Raw genomic sequence first — 24,816 nt, forward strand, 5'->3', positions numbered from 1 at the left:
ATGGGATGGTCTGTGCTCTGGTCCCTTGCAATGACTCACCGGCCTCTGAGTGGCTCCTTTCCTTCAGTTGTTGTGGCTCTTCACTCCTGTGTGAGTCCATGGGAACCCTATCAGTGGTCTTGCTGGCCTGGGAGTCACCAAGGCTCTCTTCTCCCCTGCTGCCTCCAAGCAACTTCATCTGAAGGACACAGCTGCGGCTTCTGCCGGCTCCTGCTGGCTCCTGCTCCATGTGCTCAGCAGCTCCAGCCTGGACACTGCTGGGGCTCAAAATGGTCTGAGCGGTTTTTTTTTTCTCTCATTGTGGCTTCTCCCACCTTCATGCACTCCGTAGGTCTCTCCTCCTTTTCTCCTGAGCTCTAGTGGCCCCAACTTGGCTATCGTTGCTTTTTTATAGTTGTAAATTTGTTTATTTGTGGGAGAGAGTGACGCTGGGGACCGTCTGTTCTGCCATCTTGACCAGAAGTACTTCAAAACCTCACCCTTTTAAAGTGTATAGTTCAGGGCTGGCCAGTTGGTTAGAGTGTGGTGCTGTAATACTAAGGTCAAGGGTTCCAATCCCTGTACTGGCCAGCCACCAAAAAAATAAAAAATAATAAAAAGATAAAGTGGACAGTTCACTGGTTTTTAGCATATTCAGAGTCATCATCATTATCTAATTATAGAACATGGATAAGGTTTTGTGATATTACAGGCACTACTGTAACAAACATCCTTGTCCCATGTCTCAAGTCTTCTAAAAATAATTTTTCTTGTTTTACAATGTGTTAATTTTAGAAAACTTATGAAATACAGAGAAAGCAGAGAAGTAATATTCGCCTGTTACCTCCGAATCCAGAGATTTCGTTTTGTAGCTTTTGTTCTTCCGAAGTTATTACAACTGAAAGTTACACTTAGACTTTGGAGGCTCCTGTGTATGGCACGTCAGACTACAAAGTGCCGTGGACAAGAATAAAGCAGAGCAGGGCCGTGGGGTGTGGGTAGGTTGGTCAGCAAGTAGGGTGGAGGGTGCAAGTTTAAAAAGGAGTGGTCAGAAACGGTCTTGCTGAGGTCACCTGAGGTGGTGGGTCCAGGCAGAGCTCTTGGGGAAGAATTTGATGAGCAGAGGAAGCATCAGGACAAAGGTCCTGAGGTATGGATGGGTTGGCAGGGTGAGCATTGTATTGGGCCTTGCTGGCTGTGGGGAGGAGTTTGGGACTTATTCCACTGTGGTTAGGAAGACACCAGAAGTTCGAGAGCAGTGGGCCATGGCAAGCAGACTTTGGGGTTCAGTGGGGCTGGGTGCAGTAACCAGGCAGAAGGTGCTGGTGGCTTTGACCTGGACAGGCACTACAGGAATATATTACAATCTGGAGCCCAGAGAGGATGACAAGGGTCACCCAGACTAGGTTTCAGAAGTATTAGTTATCTCCTTCTGGGTAACAAATTACTTCAAAATTTAGAGGCTCACGATAGCAGTGATTGTCATCTCATAGTTTCTGCGGGTCCGGAATTTGGGAGTTGCTTAGCTGGGTGCTGCAGCAAGCTGTCGGCTGGGCCACAGCCATCCGAGGGCACGGCTGGGGCTGGAGGATCTGTCTCGCTCACTCACATGCCTGGTGGTGGCAGGGGCCTCAGTTCCTTGCCACATGGGGCTGCTTGAGTGTCCTCACAGCATGGCGGTCGGCTTCCGGGAGCCTTAGCAGTCACTCCATCATTTCCACAGTATCGACTGGTGGCATGGGTTTGCCTTCTTCAGCATGGGAGGAGTCTCCCTCAAGACATGACTACCAGGAGGTGAGACCCATTGGGGGCCATTTTGGAGGCCACTTCTTCCCACAGAGAGGAAACTCTGGGGACTTGTTTCACATAAAGTGGTTGAGCCTTGATGGTTCCCCAGGAGGAGGTTGGACAGGAGGCTTCTGGGCCAGGGAACTGGCTCCTGTGCCCGAGTCTGCCCTCTCCTGAGCCTTCCCTTCACATCAGGGCTGCCTGGCCTTTTCCGGATCCCACCTCAGAGTCTGCATCAGCAGGGTGGGGTCCTGTCCCCACGAAGGGTATCCTAGACGTTGAGTCACTGTCTAGTCTGTGGGGTCACCAGGCCTCCCCACATCCCTCTTACCACACTGCTGCAGCCCTGACTTGAGTGTCACATGGTGATTAGTGCGGCTGGTTTCCAGAGGCGAGTGCCATGTGCATGTTAGCGAGCACTGGGCATGTCTGGGCACACAGGCCAGGCAGCTCTGAGCTGCGTGCCCCCCTTCTCCACGATCTGAGCTCAAGGTTGGATGGGCCAAGGCCAACCGAGACTGAAGCAGGGTGCAGAGACAGGGTCCAGAGAGCACCTGTCCACAGACATTGGGAGCCTCGTCTGCTCCTCCCCACCCTATAGGCCGTTGTGGGAAGTAGGACTTTTAAGGTCTCTGCATGTTAAAATGCACTGCGTGGAAACCCCAGGTGACATGGGAAGGCGTCCTTGTGGTTCCCTGTATCTCAGTCATTCTTTACCTTGACTTGAGAACACCACATTGAGGCCTCAGGCACAGCAGGAGGTCTGGGCTTGGGGCCCCGCCTCGTCAGCCTTGGACTGGCTTCCAGGGCAGCCTCTTGGGCGCGTCCCTCAGACGGCTCTGTGTCCCCACAACTTGTATCACGTACGTCTCAGTGTGTGCAGTCACCCCTCAAAACGTGATCCTACACTACATTCCGCTTGTTCTTTTTACTAATAAATATTCCATGACCGTCGTTCCATGTCAGCATATCCAGGTCTGTGTGACTGACAGCTCTGGGGCATTCCAGAAAATCGGGGTGTTGCATTTGTTTAATTGCTGCTTTGATCTTGTCTTCTTGCTGCAGTTGGCTCTTGCTGGTTTGTGGTCCATGTGGTGGGTTGGGGTTAGGGCTGGGGTTATGGTTGGGGTTAGGTTTGGGGGGGGCCAGGACTGGGGTTGGGGTTAGGGTTGGGTTTGGGATTAGGACTGGGGTTATGGTTTGGGGTTGGGATCAAGACTGGGATTAGGGATGGGGTTAGGGTTGGGGTTAGGCTCCCACCCACTCCTGCCTCACATTTACTGCAGTCAAGAGCATTCGGGCTGGACTCTTGGTCTGGGCCCTCTCCATGAGAAGGAGGCTCATCCCCTGGGCCTGGCCACCTTTGTGACCATGTCTGTGTCCGCCATAATGGGGGCTGTGGTTCTCGGGAAGGGCACAGGTTGTTGCTGGTGTTCCTGGTAGCTTTGAAGGGCCCAAATTTCCCACGGGGTGTCTCAGGAAGGACCCAAATGGGCTCAGGTGCTCTGAATCTGAGAATCCACAAGGTTCTCAGACCCTGTGGTCTTCCTCTCAAGTCCTCTGTGCCAGAGGGAAAGGGGGAACGGTGGGCAGGCATCAGTCAGGACGTCTGGAGGAGGCCACACTCCTGGCACTTTCCCAGTGGGATCACGAGGTCAGTTCTCTGCAGCTGATTGGCATCTGATGCCTTTCATTCCCCCTTGTAGGAGAAATGCGAATTGAGTGCCCAAGTGTGCCAGGCACGATGGGAGCCAGTTACAGCCTCAGTCTTCACAGGGGAGGGGCGCGAGGGGAGTAACACTGCAGGTCTGCAGAGAGTTTTAAACTGTGGGCAGCGCTGGGATGAAAAAGTACATGGGACTGGGGTCAGGGAACATGTATGGGTTTCCTGGGGTGGCTCTAAAAAAATGACTACAAACAGGGGCTTCAACACACGGAATGTATTATTATCTCTCAGTTCTAGAGGCCAGAAGTTGGAAATCAGGGTGTTGGCAGGGTCTCATTCCCTCTGAAGGCACTGGAGGGATCCTTCCTTGTCTTGCTGCTTCTGGCACTCAAGGTGTTCCTTGTCATTCCTTGGCTTGTGGCCACACCACTCTGATCTCTGCCTCCGTCTTCACACGGCCTTCTTCCCTCTATGTGTGCCTCTGTATCCAGATCTCCCTCTCTGTTCTCTTAGAAAGACACCAGCCACTGGATTTAGGGCCCCCCTAATCCAGTATGACCTCATCTTAACTTGATCGTCTCTGCAAAGACCCTACTTCCAGATAAGGTCAGGTGCACAGGTACCTGGGTAGGACTGGCGTTGGAGCTGAGAACTGGCCACTGAGTCTGCACAGGGAGGGGTGGTCCAGGAGAGGGTGGGCATGGGGGTGGTGCTGTGCAGAGGCTGCCCGGGAAGGCTGAGGCTGGGTGGCTGGAGCAAGAGCCACAGGGCAGCTGGGGCCATTTCTCAGGATGGAGCCTTTGTCAGGGCTGGGCTGCATGGCTGTCCGATGTTCCCACAGGAATGTGGAGAGCCTCACAATCTACAACTGTGTTTCCTTTTTAAACAGGAAACTACTTTGCTTCACATTTTTTCATGGGAGGCGAGAAATTTGACACTCCCCACCCTGAAGGTTACCTCTTTGGAGAGAATATGGATCTGAACTTCCTGGGCAGCCGCCCAGTCCAAGTAGGTCTGGGGCCGGGTTGTGGGGCTGCAGGAGTGGGAGGCCCCTGTTCTTGGCAGTCTGTGTCCAGCTGGGGGCGGGAGGCCACCGTCCTTGGACGTCTGTGTCCAGCTGTGAGAACAGGTAGGCACTGAGTTACCCCCAGGCAGGCAGAGCTCCTGGCAGGACTGTAGTTGAGCTGGAGGTGGGCATGTGACCTGGAACAGGGTGTGTCCCGGCTGTGCACCTGAGATGCCAGTAGCTGGGGCAGATCACCGAGGGATAGAGCAACCTTTATTTTTTATTTTTTATTTTTTTGTCTGTTTCGTGACCGGTACTCAGCCAGTGAGTGCACCGGCCATTCCTGTATAGGATCCGAACCCACGGCGGGAGTGTCGCTGCGCTCCCAGCACCGCACTCTCCCGAGTGCACCATGGGCTCGGCCCAAGAGCAACCTTTATTGAGCTGGCGTGTCCAGGCTGCAGGGGCTGCATGTAGTTACAGGTGTGGTTCTAGGCCTCTTGGATGACTTTCTTTAAAACCCAAAAAGAAATCCACATTCCACAGGACAGGGGCAAGGGATCCCCGGCCAGGTCGGGTTGCTGAGGGGCCTTCCTGGTATTAGGGGTCAGGGATGAGTGGCCGGACCACTTGGGGCAGCTCTGTCTAGTCTAGCTTTCCCATGTACCAGCCATGTGGCCCATGGTTCCCTTCACTGCAAATGAGAATAGTACACTAGTGTTTAGCACAGCCCCTCATGTGGGAGCAAGAACCCAGGAATGCCTGTCAGCTGGGACCGTTCCCCATCGTCCCTGTTCGCTATCCTCTGCCACTCCCGAGGGAGTCATCTGGGATTGCTTTGGGTTTTTCCCTCCTAGTTTCCCTATGTCACTCCAGCTCCCCATGAGCCGGTGAAGACACTGAGGAGCCTGGTGAACATCCGCAAAGACTCCCTGCGGCTTGTGAGGTGAGCCTCTGACCCCTGCTGGGGTGCTCGAGGCTCTGTGGGGTGCAGCCCGGGGCAGAGGCTCCAGTTTTATGCTGGGGAAGAGGAGGAGGGATTACGTGGGCTCTGTCTCTGCTCCCTCTTTGTGGAGCCAGAGGCCACAAGCAGGATTGCAGCACCCAGCACTGCCCCTTGGGCAAGGGCAGGAAAGGGCTGGTGGAACTCGAGCCTTTAAATCAGGAATTCTTGCCCACGATTGTTCCCCCAGGGTGCACTGGGTAAGGTCTAGAGACAGCTGGGGGGTGGGGTGCTCCTGGCCTCTAACGGGGAGGCCAGAGTGCTGCCATACATCCCACAGTGTGCAGGACAGCTCCACAGCCAAGAATGATCCTGCCCTGGAGTCTAGTAGGCTGAGAAACTCTGCTTTAGACCTGGGCTGTTTCTAAAGTGAGAGCATTCACCCCCTTCTCTGTGGCAGAAAGGGAAGGCAGAGCCTGGATTGCTGGGTCTTTCCAAACAGGAAATGGGTCTCCACATTTGCTAAAAAAGTGGGATGTGTCCAAGCAGCCAGCTCTGCGGGCCCCTCAGTCATGTGGGTTGGGAAGTGGGCCTTGTGGCTATGGCCCTGCTGACGCGCAGCTTCTCCCTCTGCCTCCTGGGTAGGTACAAAGATGATGCCGACAGCCCCACCGAGGACAGCGAGAAGCCCCGGGTGCTGTACAGCCTGGAGTTCACCTTTGATGCTGACGCCCGTGTGGCCATTACCATCTACTGCCAGGCGGTGGAGGAGTTCCTGAACGGCAGGGCTGTGTGAGTCCCATGGGCTCCGGGGGCCTCGGGCTCCCTGTGAGCCTTCTGTCTGTCTTCTTGACCATGGGGGGAGAAAAAAACATTCTCCCATTAGACTCTCAACACTCCACTTCTGACACCAAAATATGGGGCAGTTTCTCCCACACCAAGTAATCTTTCAGTTCTCTGGAGACACCCACTGGTGTGCTATAATTCAGTTCAGTTTCGATGCTAACTACCCAGAGTTCATGAGGACCCCACAGGTGAGGGGTGCAGCCCCACAAGACGCCCTCACCTCACACACCAGTTGCAAGCCCACTGGTCACCTGTACTTCTGACTGACTGGCTGAAAATCAGGGTCCCACACCCGCTCCTCATGTTTGATCATTTGCCAGCACGGCTCTCAGAACTCAGGGAAACACCTTACTTGTGTTAGCAGTTGGTTGTAAAGAGCGTTACAAACGATTCAGATGAACAGCAGATGCAGGGGTACACAGGTGAGGTGTGTGGGAAGGGTGTGGAGATCCCGTGCCCTCTCTGTGCACGCCATGCTTCCTGTGTTCGGTGACCTGGGAGCCCTCCATATCCTTCAGGGGTCTCATGGAGCCTTCATCATATAGGTGTGATCAGTTAAAACTCAGTCTCCAGCCCCTCTCCCATCCTGGAGGATGCAGGGTGGGGCTGAAAGTTCCAGGCTTCTGATCATGGCTTGGTCTTTCTGGTGACCAGCCCATGTACAGGAGCCCCTAAGAGTCGCCTCATTAGAACAAAAGATGCTCCTGTCATCCAGGAAATTCCAAGGGACTAGGAGCTGTCAGGAACCATGCTGTGAAACAGGCCTGTGGTTTTTGTTTTCCTTGGGCTTAGCCACCACACTGGAGGAGCCCCGGATTCTGGGGAGGTGCCCGGGGCCTGCCACAGAGGGGACAAGGGTGAGGTCAGACAGGCTGGGATGGGCGAGTGGACTGCCTGCCTCCCCCACGCTCCCAGCCTGGAAGCTCTGCTGCCGTCTGCATCACGCCTTTGCCCACCATGTAGGTGTGCTCTAGGAGAGGGTCCTGCTGCCACCAGAAGAGCTAAAAAAGCAGGATGACCAGCCAGACCTGGCTGGTGTGGGCTGTGTCCTCGCCCCCCGGAGGCCGGGTGGCGATAGAAATGCTGCAGTCCGCCTTTCCTGAGACCTGGGAGGAGCCTGGTTTCCCTCCTGGTTTGCTGGGCTTTGGTGGTCCCAGAACAAATGTTTCCAGAACGAAGAGGAGCAGGAGAGGAGCCAGAGGCCGAGTCCAGGCACCCAGACCCCACCTAGCCTGCAAAGGCTCTGCCCATGTGAGCCACAGGGTGGGCCACCCTCCTGCTCCTTCTCTGGCCCCTCCCACTTCCCAACAGGGAAACTGAGGCTCAGACTGGGGGGAGGGTGTGGTCCAGGGTCCCACAACTGGTAAAAGAGAGCCTAGGTCTGCCTGAGGAGCAGCCTGGCCCTTCCTTGAAGCCCAAGCCTGGCCTTCCCTGCGGTGTTCCTTCCTGCACTGGGCTGCGGCCAGGGCAGGGCCTCTCCTGTCTTTGTGCCTACATCAGCGACAACCCCAGCCTCCCAGGCCAGATATGCTAAGGCTCTCGAGAGTGTCCTTGTCCAAGAGACCTAGAGGGGCTCCAGCAGACAGTGAGCATGGGGGTGGGGCGAAGGGAGGCAGGTGAGGCCTTTGCCGTGGGTCTCTGAATGGGGAGACACCAGAGTCATCAGAACTGAAAATGCGGGGGCCGGCCCGTGGCTCACTCGGGAGAGTGCGGTGCTGAGAACACCAAGGCCCCGGGTTCGGATCCCATATACGGATGGCCAGTTCGCTCACTGGCTGAGCGTGGTGCTCACAACACCAAGTCAAGGGTTAAGATCCCCTTACTGGTCATCTTTTTAAAAAAAGAACTGAAAATGCACGTGCCCTTTGAGCCAGCCGTCCCTGTCCTAGGGTTTTAGCTGGGGATGCACTGAACATGTGGCTCAGATGTGTGCAGAAGGGTGGTTCTTGAAGCACAGCTGTTGGGAATGGAACGATATTGGAGACTACCTGTGTACCCCAGGAGGCCTGATGGGCTCATTTAGAGTCAAACCACAGTGGAGCCTGTGCGGTAGCTCAGAGAGCATATGACTTATACACGATGATTGTGGCAGCTTCTGGCTGTACCGGGATGAGAAAGAGTGCAGGGGCTGTTGTGTGCACGTTAAAGCAGAGGCCCCATGCTGCGTATGGTGTGGGTGTGCGTTGATGCTCCAGGAGTGCCACGTGGGTCTCTTCCAGAGCAGGGGAGCAGGCACCAGTCTGGGGCAGCGCTCGCAGTCTCCACGGTTTGTACCACTTTCATCCAGAAACGCAAACAAGCTAAAACCCAGTGGGACAGCAGAGCCACTTCTGTGTGGGGAGCAGAGGGATCTGGCAGGCATGGGCTCTGGAAGAATCACACCCGGGTGTGACCCAGGCAGGGCTGCGTGAGGCAGTGGAGGGGCGAGGGCTGAGGTGCCACGTGGGCCACTTCCTGCGCCCATCAGGGAGTGCTTGGCCCTGCTCCTTGGTCCCCAGAAGTCAGATGACTGCCAGCCCTGCCGGCGTCAGGTGGAGGCATGGCCTGAAGGCGCAGGGGCTGTGCCCACAGCAGTCTTACCTGTCCCTCTGGCCGCTCCACAGATACAGCCCCAAGAGCCCTCCTCTGCAGTCCGAGACTGTGCATTACAAGCGAGGTGTGAGCCAGCAGTTCTCCCTGCCCTCCTTCAAGATCGACTTCTCACAGTGGAGGGACGATGAGGTAATTTCCTGGCTCCCCCTCCTTCCCTCTTGCACCTTTCCCTCAGTCCTCTCCCTTTAGGGCCTGTCCAGGTTCATCTGCGTGGTTGACGGGCACAGGGCGTGGCCGCAGTCGGACTTGTGGTTGGACCATGGAGTGAGGCTTGGGTTGGGCATTGGCTGGACCCTGCGGATAGAGGCCTGGCCAAGCAGCAGCTGTTCAGGAGGCTCCGATACAGGGCTGGGGGTGGTGAGGAAGTCGGGGCCACGGTCTTACCAAGCTGGTTTTGCTCTCAAGGGGAGCACCTTGCCCCTGGGGCTGAGCCTGCAGACCGGCGCAGTGATGCAGTCTCGGCCTGGGTCCCAGAGGTGTTCGGAGCCTGTATGCCCTCCCTCTGTGGTCCCCCACTCGGGTCAGGGGCATACCACCCTTTGGCCAGATCGCACAGAACCAGAGTAGGAGAGAGGTGGATCCCCAAGGAAAATTGGGTGCTGCCACCTGAAGAGTATGCTCGGGTGCTGAACTGGTAAAGACAACAGTGTCTGCACGTTTTGGTGGGGTTTGGACAGGTGGGGAAGGAGGCCCAGGTATGTCAGAGTTGATAAGAACAGAGTCTCAAGGACAGAAGGACAAGTGGTGTCTGGGGCAGCAGCGGTGGCCTTTCCCAGGAGCAGGTGGACAGGGGTGGAAGAGGCTCTATCCCTTTATGTGAAGCCGGGCAAGTTCTGCAGCCTCTCCCAGCCTTGGTTTCCCCATCCGTAAACTGGAGCTAGGAACAGTCCCTCCCTCCCAGGATGGCCATGAGGGGTTCATGATTAGTATGCAGAGTGCTCACGTGGGGCCGCCCATTGTAAGCCCCTGTCTGCCAGCAGAGGGGGGAGAGAAAGGCCGCATTCACCACCCGCTGGTGCGGGCACCTCCCCAAACCATTGGTTTTTATCTTAATGCCAGCAAAGCACAGCTGCCAGCATTCTGTTTGTAGAGTGCAATGGAGGGAAAGTGCAGATCGCTCGGAGGCCCCCCAGAGCGCGAAGTGGCCCATGTCAGCGCCAAGGTGCTAGGTCCTCTGATCACGTTCCAGCCCCGATCACGTTCCAGCCCCATGGCTGGGGGTGTGGGGACAGGTGCAGGGACATGCTCCACAAAGCCCTGCTCTCTCCATTGGCTCTGTCACCTACACAAGCAGCTGCTAGTGCATGAACTCCCCCTTCCTGGGCTTAATTCCAGCCCTTGTGAGGGCAGCATTGAGCGTTACCCCAGCGTCACCAGGGCAACTCTGGCATGGTGGCTCCTGCATACTGGCTCAGGGGGAGGTGGGAAACAGGCTCACAGAGGGGGCCCACGTCTTGTGTGATCACCCCCACAGAGCAAGGCAGGAGCCAGGGAAAGCAGGGGCCCTCCCTCTCCCAAGTCTGGGTTTGGTGGCGTCCTTGAGATGGCTTGGCCCTGGGTGGGTGTGGACACATCCTCCACCTCCCCAGCATGTGGTTTCTGGTGTGCATAGATGTTTCCACACAGCCAGCATCAGCTGTGACCTCCCCCTTGACCACCACCCTGCTCTTTCCTCTTCTGTGCCCTGCAGCCACCTTCCCAGAGGAGGCTGGGCAACTTCCTTCCCTGCCCCGGAGCTTTCCTTGGTTCCCATCGCTTCCATGGGTTGGTGAACTGCTGGGGTTGACTGTGTGCCCTCCCAGGCCCGCGCTCAGCAGATGGGGAAGCTGAGGCTCAGGTCGGGGCTTGTTCATAGTGAACAGGTGAGGAGCTGGACTCTGAGTCACAGCCCTGCCTTTCCTGAGAGCCAGCATGGAAACTGTCCGCAGGGGAGGGCTGGAGGGAGCTGGTGTCCCATGAGGAGCGGGAGAGGGCTGGTCTGGCCGAGGGTGCTGCCTTGAAGGAGGTTGGAGCCAGAGGCAGAAACTGAACCATCCAGTCAGGGCTTTGCAGGCCACAGGGAGGAGAGCAGCCTCTAGCCTGAGGGCGGTGGGGCAATGACAGGCACAAGGGGGTTTCTCCTGAACTCAGGCGAGCCATGAGGGCTTCCCATCCCTTCTTTCTTTGGTGGGGGCTGAGCCAGGTGCCTTTCTGTGACCCAGCACTTCCACTCGAGGTATATACCCAGGAGAATTGAAAATGGGCTGAAATAAGTGTACTTCAGTGTTTGCAGCAGTATAAGTCTCAAGATGTAGAAATAGCTCACATCCATGAATGGGGGCCTGGAAAAACAGAGTGGTCTGTGCACACCGTGGCGTAGCATTCAGCCATGAGATGGAGGGGAGCACTCACACACGCCGCAGCATGGTGGACTTCGGAACGTTGTGCTGAGCAAGAGAAGCCAGATGCAAAAAGACAAATAGTGTGTGATTCCGCTTACAGGAAGTGTCCAGAGCAAGCAAATCCATGGAGACAGAAAGTGGACTGGGGGTTTCTGGGGGCTGGGGCTGGGCAGTTAATGTTTAATGGGCACAGCGTTTCTGTTTGGGGTGGTGAAGTTGTGGAAGTGGATATGGTGATGGTTGCATGACATTGTGAATGTACTTAATGCCACTTAAATATGGTTAAAATGGCAATGTTTATGCTCTATACAGTTTACCATTTCAAAAAGGTGCCAACCCAGGCATCTGTACCCCCTTTGCCATTTGTCCCTCTGTCCTCTGGCTCTGCTGTGATGCCATCTGCCTGCCGGGCCTTCTCCCCATGGCTGTCTCTTGGACCCGCCGGCTTGGCTGCCTCAGTCCTGACCATTCTTTCCTCCTTTCCTCCTCAGCTGAACTTTGACCTGGACCGGGGCGTGTTCCCAGTGGTCATCCAGGCCGTGGTGGACGAAGGTGATGGTGAGCGGTCCAGCCCTCCCTCCCCCGTCCTCCCTCATGAGTGTGCGGGCCCTGTGGGGAGGAAGCTGCTTCCCGAGGCCCTTCTCCCATTGGTCAGCGTGAGGAGTCTTCCAGAAGCGATGCCGGATGTCAGCACAGCCCACGCCCAGGCTCAGGGCCACGGGATTGCCATGTGGGGCATCTGCAGGCATGGGGGTGGCTTGGGTGCTGCCAGGGCAGAACCGGCCGAAGGAAGGGGTGGGAGAGGCCTGGGTGGGGTTATTGCTTTGGCTCTGACTGCTCTCTCCTGTCTCTGTCCTGGGTAGTTGTGGAAGTGACTGGCCATGCCCATGTGCTCTTGGCTGCCTTTGAAAAGGTAAGTGCTGACCTGGTCCTCAGTCTTTGTGACCTGGGAGCTGGGGTCTGAGCGTGGGGCCAGGGCCTGTTGAAGGCACTGGGTGTCAGCCCCTGGGTGGGTGGAAGGTCCCCAGCAGCCCTGCGCTTCCTGGGAGGCTGGCCCTGAGGCTGAGCATCATCACTGGGAAGCTTTCAAAAGGTGTTTGGAGTGTGGCAAGGGAGGATATTCTAGACTAGGGCCAGCCCTGTGGAACTCTCTAGAACCTGCTGACACAGGGGCTGGGGCACCTACATGGAGGGCTATCTGCCACACACTAACTTTCCCTGAGATGTGGAGAGTCGTACAGCTGCTCCCGTCTTGGAAGAACCATGGCCCTTTCCCCCCAGCCCAATGTCCTCGCTGTCACCTGGGACCTTCACAGCCCCATCTGGTGCCCTGCACTCCCCACCTTGCACATGCTCTGCCCCTTCTTCCCTCAGCTGTGGCACCCAGCCCCGCAGGGGTTGGAGGCCTTGCCCCCTGCAGGAGGCCGTTCCTGACTGCTCAGGGCAAACATTTGTTGTGCTTCCTTATTTGATGTCCGTGAGGGCAGAACTGACCCTGCTAGTCTGTTGCTGTGTCCTCAGAGCCAAGCATGACAACTGGCATGCAGCAGATGCTCAGTGGGTACTGGTGGACCGGTGAGGGTCTGCTGCCTCCCTAGCACGGGTGCCCCCTGACCCCGCCCTGCGTGGGTCCCTGCTCCCTAAGAGCCTTGCTAGAGGTGGTGGGTGTGTCCCCTACTGGGTCAGCCATAGCTGACCACCCACCCTCCCAGTGCTTTCTGACATCTGCCAGCACTCTGCAGTTGTAAAGCATTTTCAGCACCTGCCTGTGGCCCAGGAGTGACAAGAGACACAGGCCCCAGGAGGAAGCAGGCTCAGACTTGTCACCACTCCTGTGTCCTGCTGACACTGGGCCCCCTCGCCCCTGGTGTGTGTCTGCAGTCCCTGAGAGCTGTAGGTGCAAAGCCTGGCTCCTGCCTGTGATCTTGAGGCCGTACAGGTGGGTCTAAGGGTCCCTCTGGTCTATTTCTCCTGCGGTGAGGTTGGGTCTGTGTTCTCCTGGGCCAGGGGCAGACTGTGCTGACACAAATGCCAGGCGAGGTCAGCCTTCTCCTGCCTCAGCTCTGGGCTTGCCAGCTGCACTCCCTGGGCCCGGCCTTGTTGGAAGAGGTGGTTACTATGTACACATCTGTGCGCTCTTGCCAAGGCAGATGGGCCATCTCTGGCAAACAGTCCTTTCTGTGCTTAGAGCCCAGTGAGAAACTGCCTTATTTTTGGAATCCAACATTCTAGAAATTTCTGTTAGAACCCATCAGCCTTAACTGAAAACTCTTGAGTGCAGGTCTTGGTTGACTTAGAAGGGATAATTAGCATTGTCTCAAGATCTCATATCTAACACCTAATTAACCTTGTCGAACTCTGAGCTGTGTATTTCCCTGGATAGTGCCGAGTGTGGCTGTTCTATTTTGTCCTGACGTTTTTAGAGCTCTGAGCTTTCCTGCGTATGTATGTGTGTGCCTGCTTTGTGCCATCTTCTAACTAAGCTATGCCCTCGGAGAGCAAGAACTTGTCTTAATGTTCTCTCTCCAGGTGCTACTGCTTGATGTTGGGGAGCCTCTCGTTCTTCATCAGAACTTGGCTGAGTGGTCTTGAACTTGATTGTGCCTGAGAGTCACCCAGGGAGAGTTGGGTCTGTAGTTCAGGGCGGGGCCCAGGAGGCCGTATGTTTAGAGGTTTCTCCAGGTAGTTTTGAAGCCAGGTCTGAGGGCCACATTTTGAGAAATCTGGCCTAGCTCTAGTCTTCACTTGGTCCCTCCTTTTTTCAGCCATGGTTGTGGACTGGCCAGAGAGGGCCTCAGAGGCTGAGCAGGGATGCTCAGAGGTGCCAGCTTAACCCATTAACCCTGTGTCTCTCTCCCCTGCAGCATGTGGACGGCAGCTTCTCTGTGAAGCCCTTAAAGCAGAAGCAAATTGTAAGTCTGTCAGATGAAATAGCATGTCCCCTTTTGATTTAAAAGACACATGCACGCACACACATGTAGTCTCCATGAACTATGTTGCAGTAGCTGCGAATAACCTACTGGCTGGGTGCCTGCTGGGCTCCATGTCCCTGGGTGAGTGCATGCGTGTGGTATGCCCACCTGGTGCCAGCAGCGACTCTGTAGGCCTTGAGTCCTGTCTAGCTTGAGCCGTGGTGCCAGGAGCTTGGTCAGCATTCAGTAACTATTTATTGGATGAATGGATGGAGGAAAGAAGGAGACAGGGAAAATGCTTCAGTATTGGTCAAAGTTTGACTTAATCAATACTTGAAAGGAAGGAGCAGATGGAAGCTGCAGACTAGTTTAAGTTTTCTTTGGGGTCAGTAATCCCAAGGTCCTATGCCAGGAAGAGTTATTCCTGGTGGACTCACATGTAAGCGCTGTGAGAATTTAGAGGATGGCATCCCCCAAACTGAGCTCTGTTAGACCTTGATATGGAGGCTGATTTTAACAGCGGGTCACGGCTGGGGTCTGTATTTCAAAGCCATGGTCAGCAGTTCCCGTACGTGTAGTTGCTCTTGTGTGTAAGACCTGTTTCAAGCCACAACCTGGGAATGGTGTTCCTTAGCTTTTTAAGAGAGGTAGAGTGAACTCTGGCAGATCCAGACCTTGAAGGTGCTGGAGAAGGTGCAGGACCCCCGCCCCCCCCAATGCTGGTCAGGGCTCTTGAGAGCCGACTGGCAGGACCCTGGCTCCCTGAAGAGGTGCTCGTGGTATGGGGAACTGGGAAACCCAGCAGCTCAGACCACTTTGGAATATGGGTCAGGGTGAGGCCTTTGGGTTGGGCCTGAGCTGCAGGACAGAATACAGCTTGTAGGAATTGGTTCGGTGTCTGAGACCAGAAACATTTTCATGCCTGGGGAGTGAGGTTCTAGAAAGGCTGCCATATGGTGCCTTCAGGAACTGACTCTCGTTGCTCCTGTGGGGCTAGTGACGGGTGGCTCCACAGTGGTTTTTTTGTGGAGTTGGAGAGGGTGAGATGGGCAGAGGTGTGGTTGCTGGGCCTACCTTTAGTGTGGCTGAGGACCCCCATGGTGGGCAAAACCACTGGGCCCTGCTCCTGGTGCTGCTGGTTAGGCTGGGCAGGTGGAAGTTCTCCCTTGCCGTCTCTTGGCCCTAGGGGGTGGAGCGGATGAGCTGACAGAATTCCTAGCTATGCCTGCACCTGGGACCTGAGCCTGGTATGGTGGAGGTGGTGTTGGGCCACATGGGGGCAGAGGAGCCCTTGTGTGGGGGCTGGCCAGAGCCCAGCGCACCCCTCTCTGCTCTCCAGGTGGACCGAGTCAGTTACCTGCTGCAGGAGATTTATGGCATCGAGAACAAGAACAACCAGGAGACCAAGGTACATCCTTGCAGTGGTCACCTGTGAACTCCAGGCCAGTCACATGCCCCTGGTTTCCTTCTGCCATGTGCAGGCCCACTGGACTCGCTGGGCATGACTTGCTCGGGGTCTCACAGGCCTGGCCAGGGCCCTGAGGGTTGAGTAGCCAAGCCAGGCCCCTCTATGCCTTCCTCTGGAGGTTTCAGGTCCCCAGATGCCATCATTTTTCCTTAATATATTTTTTTAAGTTAACAGAGTCTATGGAACACTTTGTCCCTTTTTCCAGTAAATTCACTGGCTTCCAAGTCTGCCAGGGCAGCCTGGGAACACAGGACTCCATCCTGCCCCCTCCGGGTGCCGCTGCCTTTGCGATTCCTTCCTGTCAGTGGCTAGGCCAGTGCTGCCCCCTGCTGGTGGGCTCCTGCCTCCCCGGGGACAGTGAGCCCCTGCAGCTATGTGGAATAGAGACCTGCCTTCTAGAAGTCTCTAGAAGCAGCTGAAAAGTGGCGGCCTAGCAGGGCATGGGGAGGGTAGCAGCTTTTTTCATTGTTTCTGAAGGCACACTGGCATGGACAGAACTGCTGCCCGTGTCTTAAAATCTCTGAAAGTTGCACACACCAGCCTCCATGTGGCGCAGGGCCCAGAACAGCTGGAACCAGTGGGAGGCGAGAGGACAGGGCAGCATGGCCAGGCCTGGCCTCAGCTTGGTGGCTGTGCTCATGTACATGTTTTATACCAGGGGTCACCGGTTTTCTGTGAAGGGCCAGGTGGTAGCTATATTTGGCTCTGCAGGACATACAGTCTCTATGGCATCTACTCAACGTGGCCATAACCAACACAAAATCCAGTGGGCGTGACTGTTCCAATTAAACTTTATTTGTAGAAACAGGCAGCAGGCATAGTTAGCTGCTCCCTGTTTTAGAATTTTGCTTTATTGGGGGCCGGCCCATGGCTCACTTGGGAGAGCATGGTGCTGACAACACCAAGTCAAGGGTTAAGATCCCCTTACCGGTCATCTTTAAAAAAAAAAAAAAAAAATTGCTTTATCTTGATCCAGTTGCTAATTTGGTTTCTGGAATCTGCCATTACTTAATGAAAATATTTCTAATGAATTAGACTTGTTTGTTTTTTAACCATGTAGATGGGTACCTGACCATCATGAAGACAGTTCTGTAGTGGCATGTCTCCACATTTCCTCTTTGGGTCTGAGGAACAGAAAGGACCTAAGTCCTTGTGATTTGAGTTGGTGGGGGGCACAGATTTTTCCCTCTGCTGTGTCGCACGGCTCCAGGCTGCCTCTCCTGAGGAGTTCTGTTCCATGGAGACTTCCTCCTGCCCTCTGAGCTTCCCTTTGCCACAGAAGCCCCTGGGGCATGGAGGATGATGGTGGCACTGCTAGGACAGGTAGGCCTGCTTTGGGCAGAGCAATATGAGGCCCTGGCCTTAGGTCCCTGGGAGGCCACTGACCGACAGGCCTCTGTCCCCGCAGCCCTCGGATGATGAGAACGGCGACAACAGCAACGAGTGTGTGGTGTGCCTGTCCGACCTGCGAGACACACTGATCCTGCCCTGCCGCCACCTATGCCTCTGCACCTCCTGTGCCGACACGCTGCGCTACCAGGCCAACAACTGCCCCATCTGCCGCCTGCGTAAGTTCCCGGGAGCGTCTGGAGGTCAGGGACTGGCTGCACCGCAGCAGTCCTGGGCTAGGGCAGCCCTGGGAGGCCACAGAGCCCTTGCTGGCTGAGGAACATGAGGGCTGTCACTCATTTGTCTGGTCCACAATGAACCAGGACACATTGGCTGCACAGTTAGCATTAGTGCAAGCAGCAGCCCCACTAGCATGGGGTACGATTCAGATCTTCACAACCTGCCTCCAGGAAGGTTAGACTTTGAGGATGAAGGGCCTTCAGGGCAGATGTTTGCAGTGACATTTGAACTGGACCAAAATTGATCAGTGAATGAAACCTTTATTTTAGAGGCTATGGAGAAAACATTTTGACAAAAATCTTAGTGAGGTGAGATGGAAAAGTGATGTAGAAAATTGACCGAGGAATTAAATTGGGTTTTCTGGAGCACTCCAGACATTTTCTCAGGAAAAATCGTCGCATGTGGCATAATTCTGAAAAAAATATTTGTCTTCTGATAGAGGGAACCTGAACATTCTCAGCGTAAAAAACCCACTGGGTCACAGTGAGCATCAGGCTGGGGGTCCTGGGACCTGGCAGTGGGAGAAGGGCTGAGGTGTGGTCAGAGAGGATGCCTGCCTGGGGAGCTGCAGGACGTTTGTGTTTTGAGATCTCCAAGCTCCTGAGCCAGGAACTGTGACCCTGGCTGTCAGGCTTGCCAGTCACCGTTTTGGGCCTCTGAGGGATCTTGCCCAGGGTCATGGCCAGCAAAAGGCAGAGGTGGGTTTGGTACTGGGGTTTTGGCCTGTGCTCTTGACCTTGCTACCTGGAAGCAGCTGCACCAGCACCTCACAGAGGTTGTCCCCATGGGAGCCAGGTAAGCAGTGGAGAGGGTGCTGGTGTGTGAGTGCACGCAGTGGCGGCTCTGGAGTTGCAGGGCAGGCTGGGTGGGCAGTAGCAGAGCATGAGGCTGTGTGGTCTGGGGCTCAGAGCACAGAAGGAAGCCCCAGTCGAGATAGGTCAGGGCGCTACAGGTGAGCTCTGCTCTGGGGCCTATGGGGACAGGCGACAGGGCCCTGCCTAGTCTACTCGAGATCAGGTAGCATGGAGGGCTGGCTCACGGGTCCTTTAGCCTCTCCTGTCTGAGAAAGAGGCTGTGGCACCAGGGGGTGGAGGACCAGGAAGTCCAGGCAGGTGTGGACCATGGGAAAGTCTTTCTCTGTGCCCAGGAAGTGGGTGGCATTGGGGGATGAGCCTTGGCACCTGCAGTGCACTGAGGTGGAGGTGGCATCAGCTTCCATGAGCAGCCCCTGGTAGGTGGGCCTGGGTGCCCCCTCTCTCCCCCTTCCTCGAGTGCTCTGAGAACCCAGTGCTGCAGGAACATTAGCTGCCTGAGGCCTCCCTGCAGAGCTCAGCCTGCGGGAGGTGCTCTCGGGGGCTGGTGGGTCCTGTGCTGGCGTTCTGGTCTCTCTAGGGGGCAGAGCATGGTCCGGAAGCCCAGGGGGTCCAGACAGGCCAGAACAGGGGCAGGGCCTAGAGGTGGTGCTCTGTGCACTCTGGCACCAGCCGGCAACCTTGACTGTCTGCCAATTGACAGCTGTGGAACCGTGGGGTTTAGCAGGTGTGGGGCCTGCCTGGGTTCAGGAGACCAACTGCTGTGTGCTGACTCTGAGTAGCACAGAGATTGGGGGGTCTCCTGCCTGTTTGGGGTCTGGGCCTAGTGTGGGGCACAGACAGTAAGAAGTTGAGGCAGAGGAAAGGGGAGCTGTGGGGGTGGTCAGGACCGTGTTCCTGAGGAGGGCAGAGGTGGAAGGACGGGAAGGAGGACCCTGGGAGGTCAGGCTGGGCTGCTGGGGTTCTGGGCACAGGCAGGTTGCCATTCAGGGAGGGCGTGGCACTGACCCCAAGCGGGAACCATGACTCACTGCAGGTGCCGTGACTGCTGGTGACTTCTGACATCTTTAGGTATGGGGTGAGCTGTGGGGTGGGGTCTACAGAGTGGAGTTCAGAGCCCCCCATGTGGCCTGGGCTGCCCCCCAGTCGGCCTCCTCTGTAAGACGGGTTGGGGCTCCCCTCATGGGTGGCTGGTGTCAGAGCCTGCTCACTACTGGTGGAAAACATGGGGACTACTGAAAAGTGCCAAGCCAGCAGGCTACTGTCCCGCCCTGCAGCCTGGGCTGCCCATCAGCACGGGGACGCGGTTGCCTTCTGTATGTGTCCTGTTCACCCTGAGGCATGGCCTGCATTCCCCATCTCACAGCTTCTTATGCACGTTGCATGGGGCCTACTGGCCCCTCTGGGCGCGGGCTGGCACTGGGGTAGACTGGTGCACCATATCCTACTCATGCCGGTGAGACGTTGCACTGTCAGGGACATTCCCCCACGTGAACCTCTGGCCTGCGTCCCACCCTCAGCAGGGTTCCCTGGGGAGAGGCTGCTGGAGCCCGGTCGGGTGGTGTCAGTCACACCCACGTCTCATGGTCTGGGGGCTGACAGGTGTGAAGTGTGGGTGCACCTTGGATACATTCCCCGAGGCAGCGCCACCGTGGCCTTGTTTTGTCCCCCTGTGCAGGGCATTTTGTTACAACTCCGTTGTGCCTCTGATCTAGAAATGTGGCCTGTCTGGGGCTGCTGCAGGGTGGGCTGGTGTGGTGGGTGCTCAGCGTCCCTGCCAGTGGTGCTGGGAGCGGCCCTGGCCTAACGTGAGCCCCTGCTTCCGCCGCAGCTTTCCGGGCCCTCCTGCAGATCCGGGCCGTGCGCAAGAAGCCAGGAGCCCTGTCCCCCATCTGCTTCAGCCCCGTCCTGGCCCAGAGCGTGGACCACGATGAGCACTCTGTAAGTGCTGCCTCCTCCTGCCTGAGGGGTTCAGGGGGGCCTGGAGCCCGTGCGGCAGAACCACATGACTGTAACTGTGCGGTGGTCCCCACAGGTGGCTTGACCAGGCTGGGCTATAAACATTAGCCGCGGGGTCATTGCTGTTCCTGCTGGCAGGGAGAGCCTGCCACGTGGTCAGGTTCGTGCCAGGGCGTTTGTTACCATCTCTCCACCAAGCCAGACCAACAGGTGCTCCGTGGTTCTTAGTGAAGGATCTGGTTCCCTCCCGAGGGTGGCTGTAGCAGTGCTTCTGAGTGGCCCTGCCCGCCTTCCCTGGCGTGAGTGCCCCGCAGCCCTCTGGGCTCGCCCCACAGCAGATCTTCAAGGTAGACCTTGCTGCAGGCAGCAACGGAGGCCAACTCTGGCTTCCAGGACCTAAAGAGAGAGACAGAAACAGGGAGGTAAAGAGACACATACAGAGATGGGGATGGGGTGGAGGAGAGGCAGGGGCGGGCAGTCAGGGGCAAGTGGCTGTATGGATGGCCATCGGCAGTGCAGGGCCCAGCCTGGGCTTCCTGGTCCTGCTGGCCGCCAGCATCACGAGAGGCTTGTGCCTTTCTGGCTCTCAGCGGAGATAGTTGGATCCAGTGCTTCTTAAAGGCCCTGCTACCTCCTTAAAAAGAAAGGAGGAATGAACCCTGTGGTTGGCCTATCCACAAGACGAGGCCTCCTTCCTCGATCGGGTGGGATGTGTTCAACCCACACAGTTTCCGAAAACTGGGCCAATGATTAAAAGTCTGGAAATTTACCTTAAAACCCAAATTCTTGCTTCTGTTTCGAAATCTGAAGTTGTGGTCTCACAGCTGCAGCAGAGGCATGGCCGCCCTTGGGGGGTCCTGTCACCCCAGCCTACTGACTGGCTCCACCCAGGCCAGCCACGCTGTCCCTTTTGCCTACTGGGCCCCCGCCAGCCCAAGGGCTCTTGTGGCATGTTGGCATCGACGTTGATTTGGATACACTGCTGTACATTTTCCATCTTTTGGCAGAAAGAGGACCAGGTGTGATTTTCCCTGAAAGGAGAGTCCATTTTCACAGGGATTGACTGAAGGGTGCTCAGGTGGTGGCGGGGTTTACTGTCGCTTGTTTCTGTTCCTCCCAGTTTCTGTCCTGGTGGCTGTGGGTCAGGCAGGTCCCTCTATGTTTTTTTTTTTTTTTTTTTTTTGTCTTTTTCGTGACCGGCACTCAGTCAGTGAGTGCACCGGCCATTCCTATATAGGATCCGAACCCGCGGCGGGAGCGTCGCCGCGCTGCTAGCGCAGCACGCTACCGAGTGCGCCACCGGCTCGGCCCAAGTCCCTCTATGTTTGACCCTCCTATCCCAAGCAAGCTGAGCCGCCTCCCACAGTGTAGGGCGGCTGGGGCCTGGCGTGTGTCCAGCCTCCACACGCCCCAGAAGGGCCGGCGCCTTCTCAGGGAGCTGCCTTCCCCTCGCAGGTCCAAGCTGTTTCCATGGAGTGCCAGAAAGAGCCCAAATCAGCCATTTCCTCCAGTGATTGCATTAAGATAATCGTGGGGTTGGTGTTTCTCCCCATTTGTCTTTAGGAATTAGATGTTGGTGAGAACTTTCCGAGGCAGGGCCCAGCCTGATAAAGGTGCCCAGCACTGGTGGAGAGCCTTTGACTGGGTGCCCTCAGGGTCCCAGCCTGCACCCGGCTGGGCCCACTTTTGGGGAGTGGTCAGCCTTGGCCAACACCTGCTACTCTGGGGTGACCCAGACCATGGGTGGGCAGGCACTGGGGATGGGGACACCACTCCTAGTGGCACCAGAGCACAGCTCCTGGGAACTGCTTAGATGTGTGGACACCCCTAGACCTCTGAGTCAGAAGCTGCACAGTCCCTGAGAGCCCCGTGCACATTAGCTTTTGAAGCATTGGGTCACGGCGTCCCTAGAGAGACCCTGTCCATGACCTCTAGCGCTGCATGGGGAGGGTGGTAGTTGTAAAACGTATGATTTTTATCTTGACAGTGTCCCTTTAAAAAATCAAAGTCGCACCCCGCCTCCCTGGCCAGCAAGAAACCTAAAAGGGAAACAGTAAGTGTGTTTAGTCCTATGGCTACTTATTTTGCCCCATGCCCTAATCTTTAAGCCAAAGACAAGGATGAGAAGTCATTTTCACCCCAGGCTAATGTTCGATTAACGTGATCTGTCAAATCCACTCTCCCCAGTCCCGGAGTCCCTGCCCAGGAAGGGAGTTTGGTGGAACAATCGAAGCTCAGGTCTGTTGGCAAAAAGCCAGCCACGCCTGTCCCACTGCCTGGTGGGCGACGCCTGTGGCCTCTGCGCCATCTTTGCCTCTGCCGTGGTCCCCAAGTGGCCTTGTTTCCCTTTTTTTTCTTGCTGGCAGTGGAATGGATGTGAAGGTGGAGCTAACGCTGCAGCTGTTTTGTGCACACAGCCTCCCTTGCACTTGCTTGCCGGTCTTGCCTGCCCCTCTGTCCTTGATTCCAGATTGCAGCTCTTTGGGACTGATGACTTTGATTTTCTTGCATCTTCCCTGTACCCCAGGGAGCAGGTGGGGGGACCAGAGAGTGCGTTCCCACTGGGCTGGGCCTCCACCCGAAGCCTCCACTGCCCTGGGCAGACCCAGTTGAGCCCTGTGCTCCCTAGTGTGGCTTAGGGAGGTGGAAGTTGCCAGGGAGTCAGCCCGGAGAGTCCTTTTTAGAGGGGCAAGAGGTTCAGAGGAGGTAGCCACCTTTAAATTGAAAGCAGGTGTGGGAGCAAAGGTGGAGTAGACAGGTCCAGAACAACCCCGTGGGCCTGGCGCCCCCAACCCTGTGGTCCCCAGGGATGCCCCGACTCCATCTCCCCCTTCTTCCAGGGGCTTGGTTGGGCCGAATCTCAGGCAGTGAGCATTTTGCCCCTTGGTGGTTTCATGAGAGCAAGGGCGGGGGCGGGGCAGCCACGCACCCTTCGCAGTGCCCCTGTACCTACGCCCTTTCTGTGTCTCAGCCTTGTCAGTGCGGTTCACTCCCACGAGGGGAAGGCAGTGGCTCCTCTCCCGGGTGTCCATTAGAATGGCCTAGAGCACATCAGCCCGGCAGAGGCTGGGGTCAGGCAGAGCTCCCAGGAGGCCAGGATTCCCTGGCCTAGAACACCGCATTTCCAAAGGTTCTCTTGCCTCTGGCATGGCTTTGCACTTCCCTGCTCCTGAGTTCTCCTTTCTGTCACTAACCCCCTCTCTGCACCCCAGCAAGGCAGGAACAGAAGCCAGGTAGGGGCTGGCCGAGGTGGGGGTGGGTGGCTTTTGCCAGACCTCTTCTCACCCAGCATCCTGGGCACCAACAGGGGCATTTGGGTCTCTGGGGCATGTGCTGGAGTTGATGGCAGGGGAGCCCTGGGCAGGGATGTCTCCAATGCTGCGAGGGAGCTCTTGCCACCCTCCAACAGGGGGATCTGAGTCCTTGGAAGGTAGAGTGGACAGCAGTTGTCAGAAAGAGGGTCTGGGGAGTGGAACATCCCTGGGACTCGAGTTCTGCGACTGGGGCTTTGTGGCCCTGGGCAGGGGCCACAGGCAGGGAGCTGGACCAGCCCTTCCTCACTGCCCTTATCCCTGCAGAGCTCTGACAGTGTCCCTCCTGGCTACGAGCCCATCTCCCTGCTTGAGGCACTCAACGGCCTGCGGACTGTCTCCCCAGCCATCCCCTCAGCCCCCCTTTACGAAGAAATCACCTACTCGGGCATCTCGGATGGTCTGTCCCAGGCCAGTTGTCCGCTGGCTGGGATCGACCGAATCATGGAAAGCAGCCACCAGAAGGGCAAGCCGCGGAGCAAGTCTCCTGACAGGTGAGCCCGAGCCTGGTGCTCCTCTCGGGAAGGGCGAGTGGGAGCCTACCACACCTGTCCTTTGTGGGCTTGGTGCCTGTGTGTGTGTGTGTACATGTGCGTGTGCGTACATGCATGTGTGGGATAGCGTGTAAGAAGCGCAAGGCAGGTTTACTCGTGGTTTCAAATAGTTTTCTCATGTTTTGTTTGGTGATTCACCGGAAAGACTCACAAGACATAGTACCAGGTTAAATTCATGGATAAAGTTTGTTACAGCAAAGAATACAGAGCAAAAACAGCCAGAAAGATGCATTGGTGGAGGCCAGAGGCTTCTGACATCCTCCCTGTCTCAGGCCACGTGGGGGCACTCTGCCACCGGGGCAGGTGCCCTGGGGAGCCCGTTTGAGCTCAGGGTTCTGGACTTTATGGGGAATGGCCACATAGGCGTGTCCTGCCAAGCCACCAAGATGACAGCCGAAACTCGGCACCCCAACAGTGAAACTGGTGCACATCCTTGATATTGCTGTTTACACCTGACCAGCTCGTGGGCGTGGTCCATTTCCAGAGGATTATAGCATCTTCCATCACTAACACCAAGAACCTTCCAGGGCCATGTTCCTGGAGCTGGCCAAGGGTCAGTCATGGTTCCCTTGGAGACTTGCAAGGAGTGGCCAACCAGCCCTGCATGACCACATGCATGTTAGATTTTTAACAGAAAAGTACAAGGGAGGTGCAGGCTCTGCAGTACCAACCCCAGGACCCCTGCAGTGTGTCTACATAGGGAAACAACCCCAAAGATGCAGAAAGAAATATGGGTCTGTCTCCTGCTATTTCCCACCCTGGGGTCTGCCATCAGTGTTTCTTTTTCTCTTTCTAGAAATAAAAAGATGTTCAGGTCTGCTCCCATGTACCTGTAGATGGGGCCTCTCTGTCAGTGTGCATCTGTGTTGACATTGATGGCTGTTGGGCATTTGGGTTAGTTTCAGTCCTTTGCTGATAAACACAGCTCCCTGGGAGCATCTTTTCCATGGAATCTGGCAGATGTTTACAA

At 56.3% G+C, this 24,816-nt stretch overlaps 1 protein-coding gene across 4 annotated transcripts in view; it reads left to right on the top strand.

The window, feature by feature from the left end:
• The window catches only part of MGRN1 (mahogunin ring finger 1), a 47,989-nt gene that overhangs the window by 15,740 nt on the left and 7,433 nt on the right, over positions 1-24,816 (top strand). For 2 of the 4 annotated variants that reach the window (XM_063099358.1, XM_063099360.1), the window contains 13 exons: positions 4,323-4,441; positions 5,297-5,385; positions 6,028-6,174; positions 8,832-8,949; positions 11,693-11,759; positions 12,065-12,114; positions 14,066-14,113; positions 15,453-15,521; positions 16,990-17,149; positions 19,854-19,963; positions 21,969-22,034; positions 22,169-22,219; positions 23,560-23,786. In XM_063099358.1, coding sequence (XP_062955428.1) covers positions 4,323-4,441; positions 5,297-5,385; positions 6,028-6,174; positions 8,832-8,949; positions 11,693-11,759; positions 12,065-12,114; positions 14,066-14,113; positions 15,453-15,521; positions 16,990-17,149; positions 19,854-19,963; positions 21,969-22,034; positions 22,169-22,219; positions 23,560-23,786 — 1,321 coding nt within the window. The remainder of the gene's footprint in view (positions 1-4,322; positions 4,442-5,296; positions 5,386-6,027; positions 6,175-8,831; positions 8,950-11,692; positions 11,760-12,064; positions 12,115-14,065; positions 14,114-15,452; positions 15,522-16,989; positions 17,150-19,853; positions 19,964-21,968; positions 22,035-22,168; positions 22,220-23,559; positions 23,787-24,816) is intronic. The other 2 variants (XM_063099359.1, XM_063099361.1) reach the window with 2 other exon arrangements.

This window comes from Cynocephalus volans, chromosome 6, assembly GCF_027409185.1.
Source record: "Cynocephalus volans isolate mCynVol1 chromosome 6, mCynVol1.pri, whole genome shotgun sequence".
In the NCBI taxonomy this organism is placed as follows: Eukaryota; Metazoa; Chordata; class Mammalia; order Dermoptera; family Cynocephalidae; genus Cynocephalus; species Cynocephalus volans.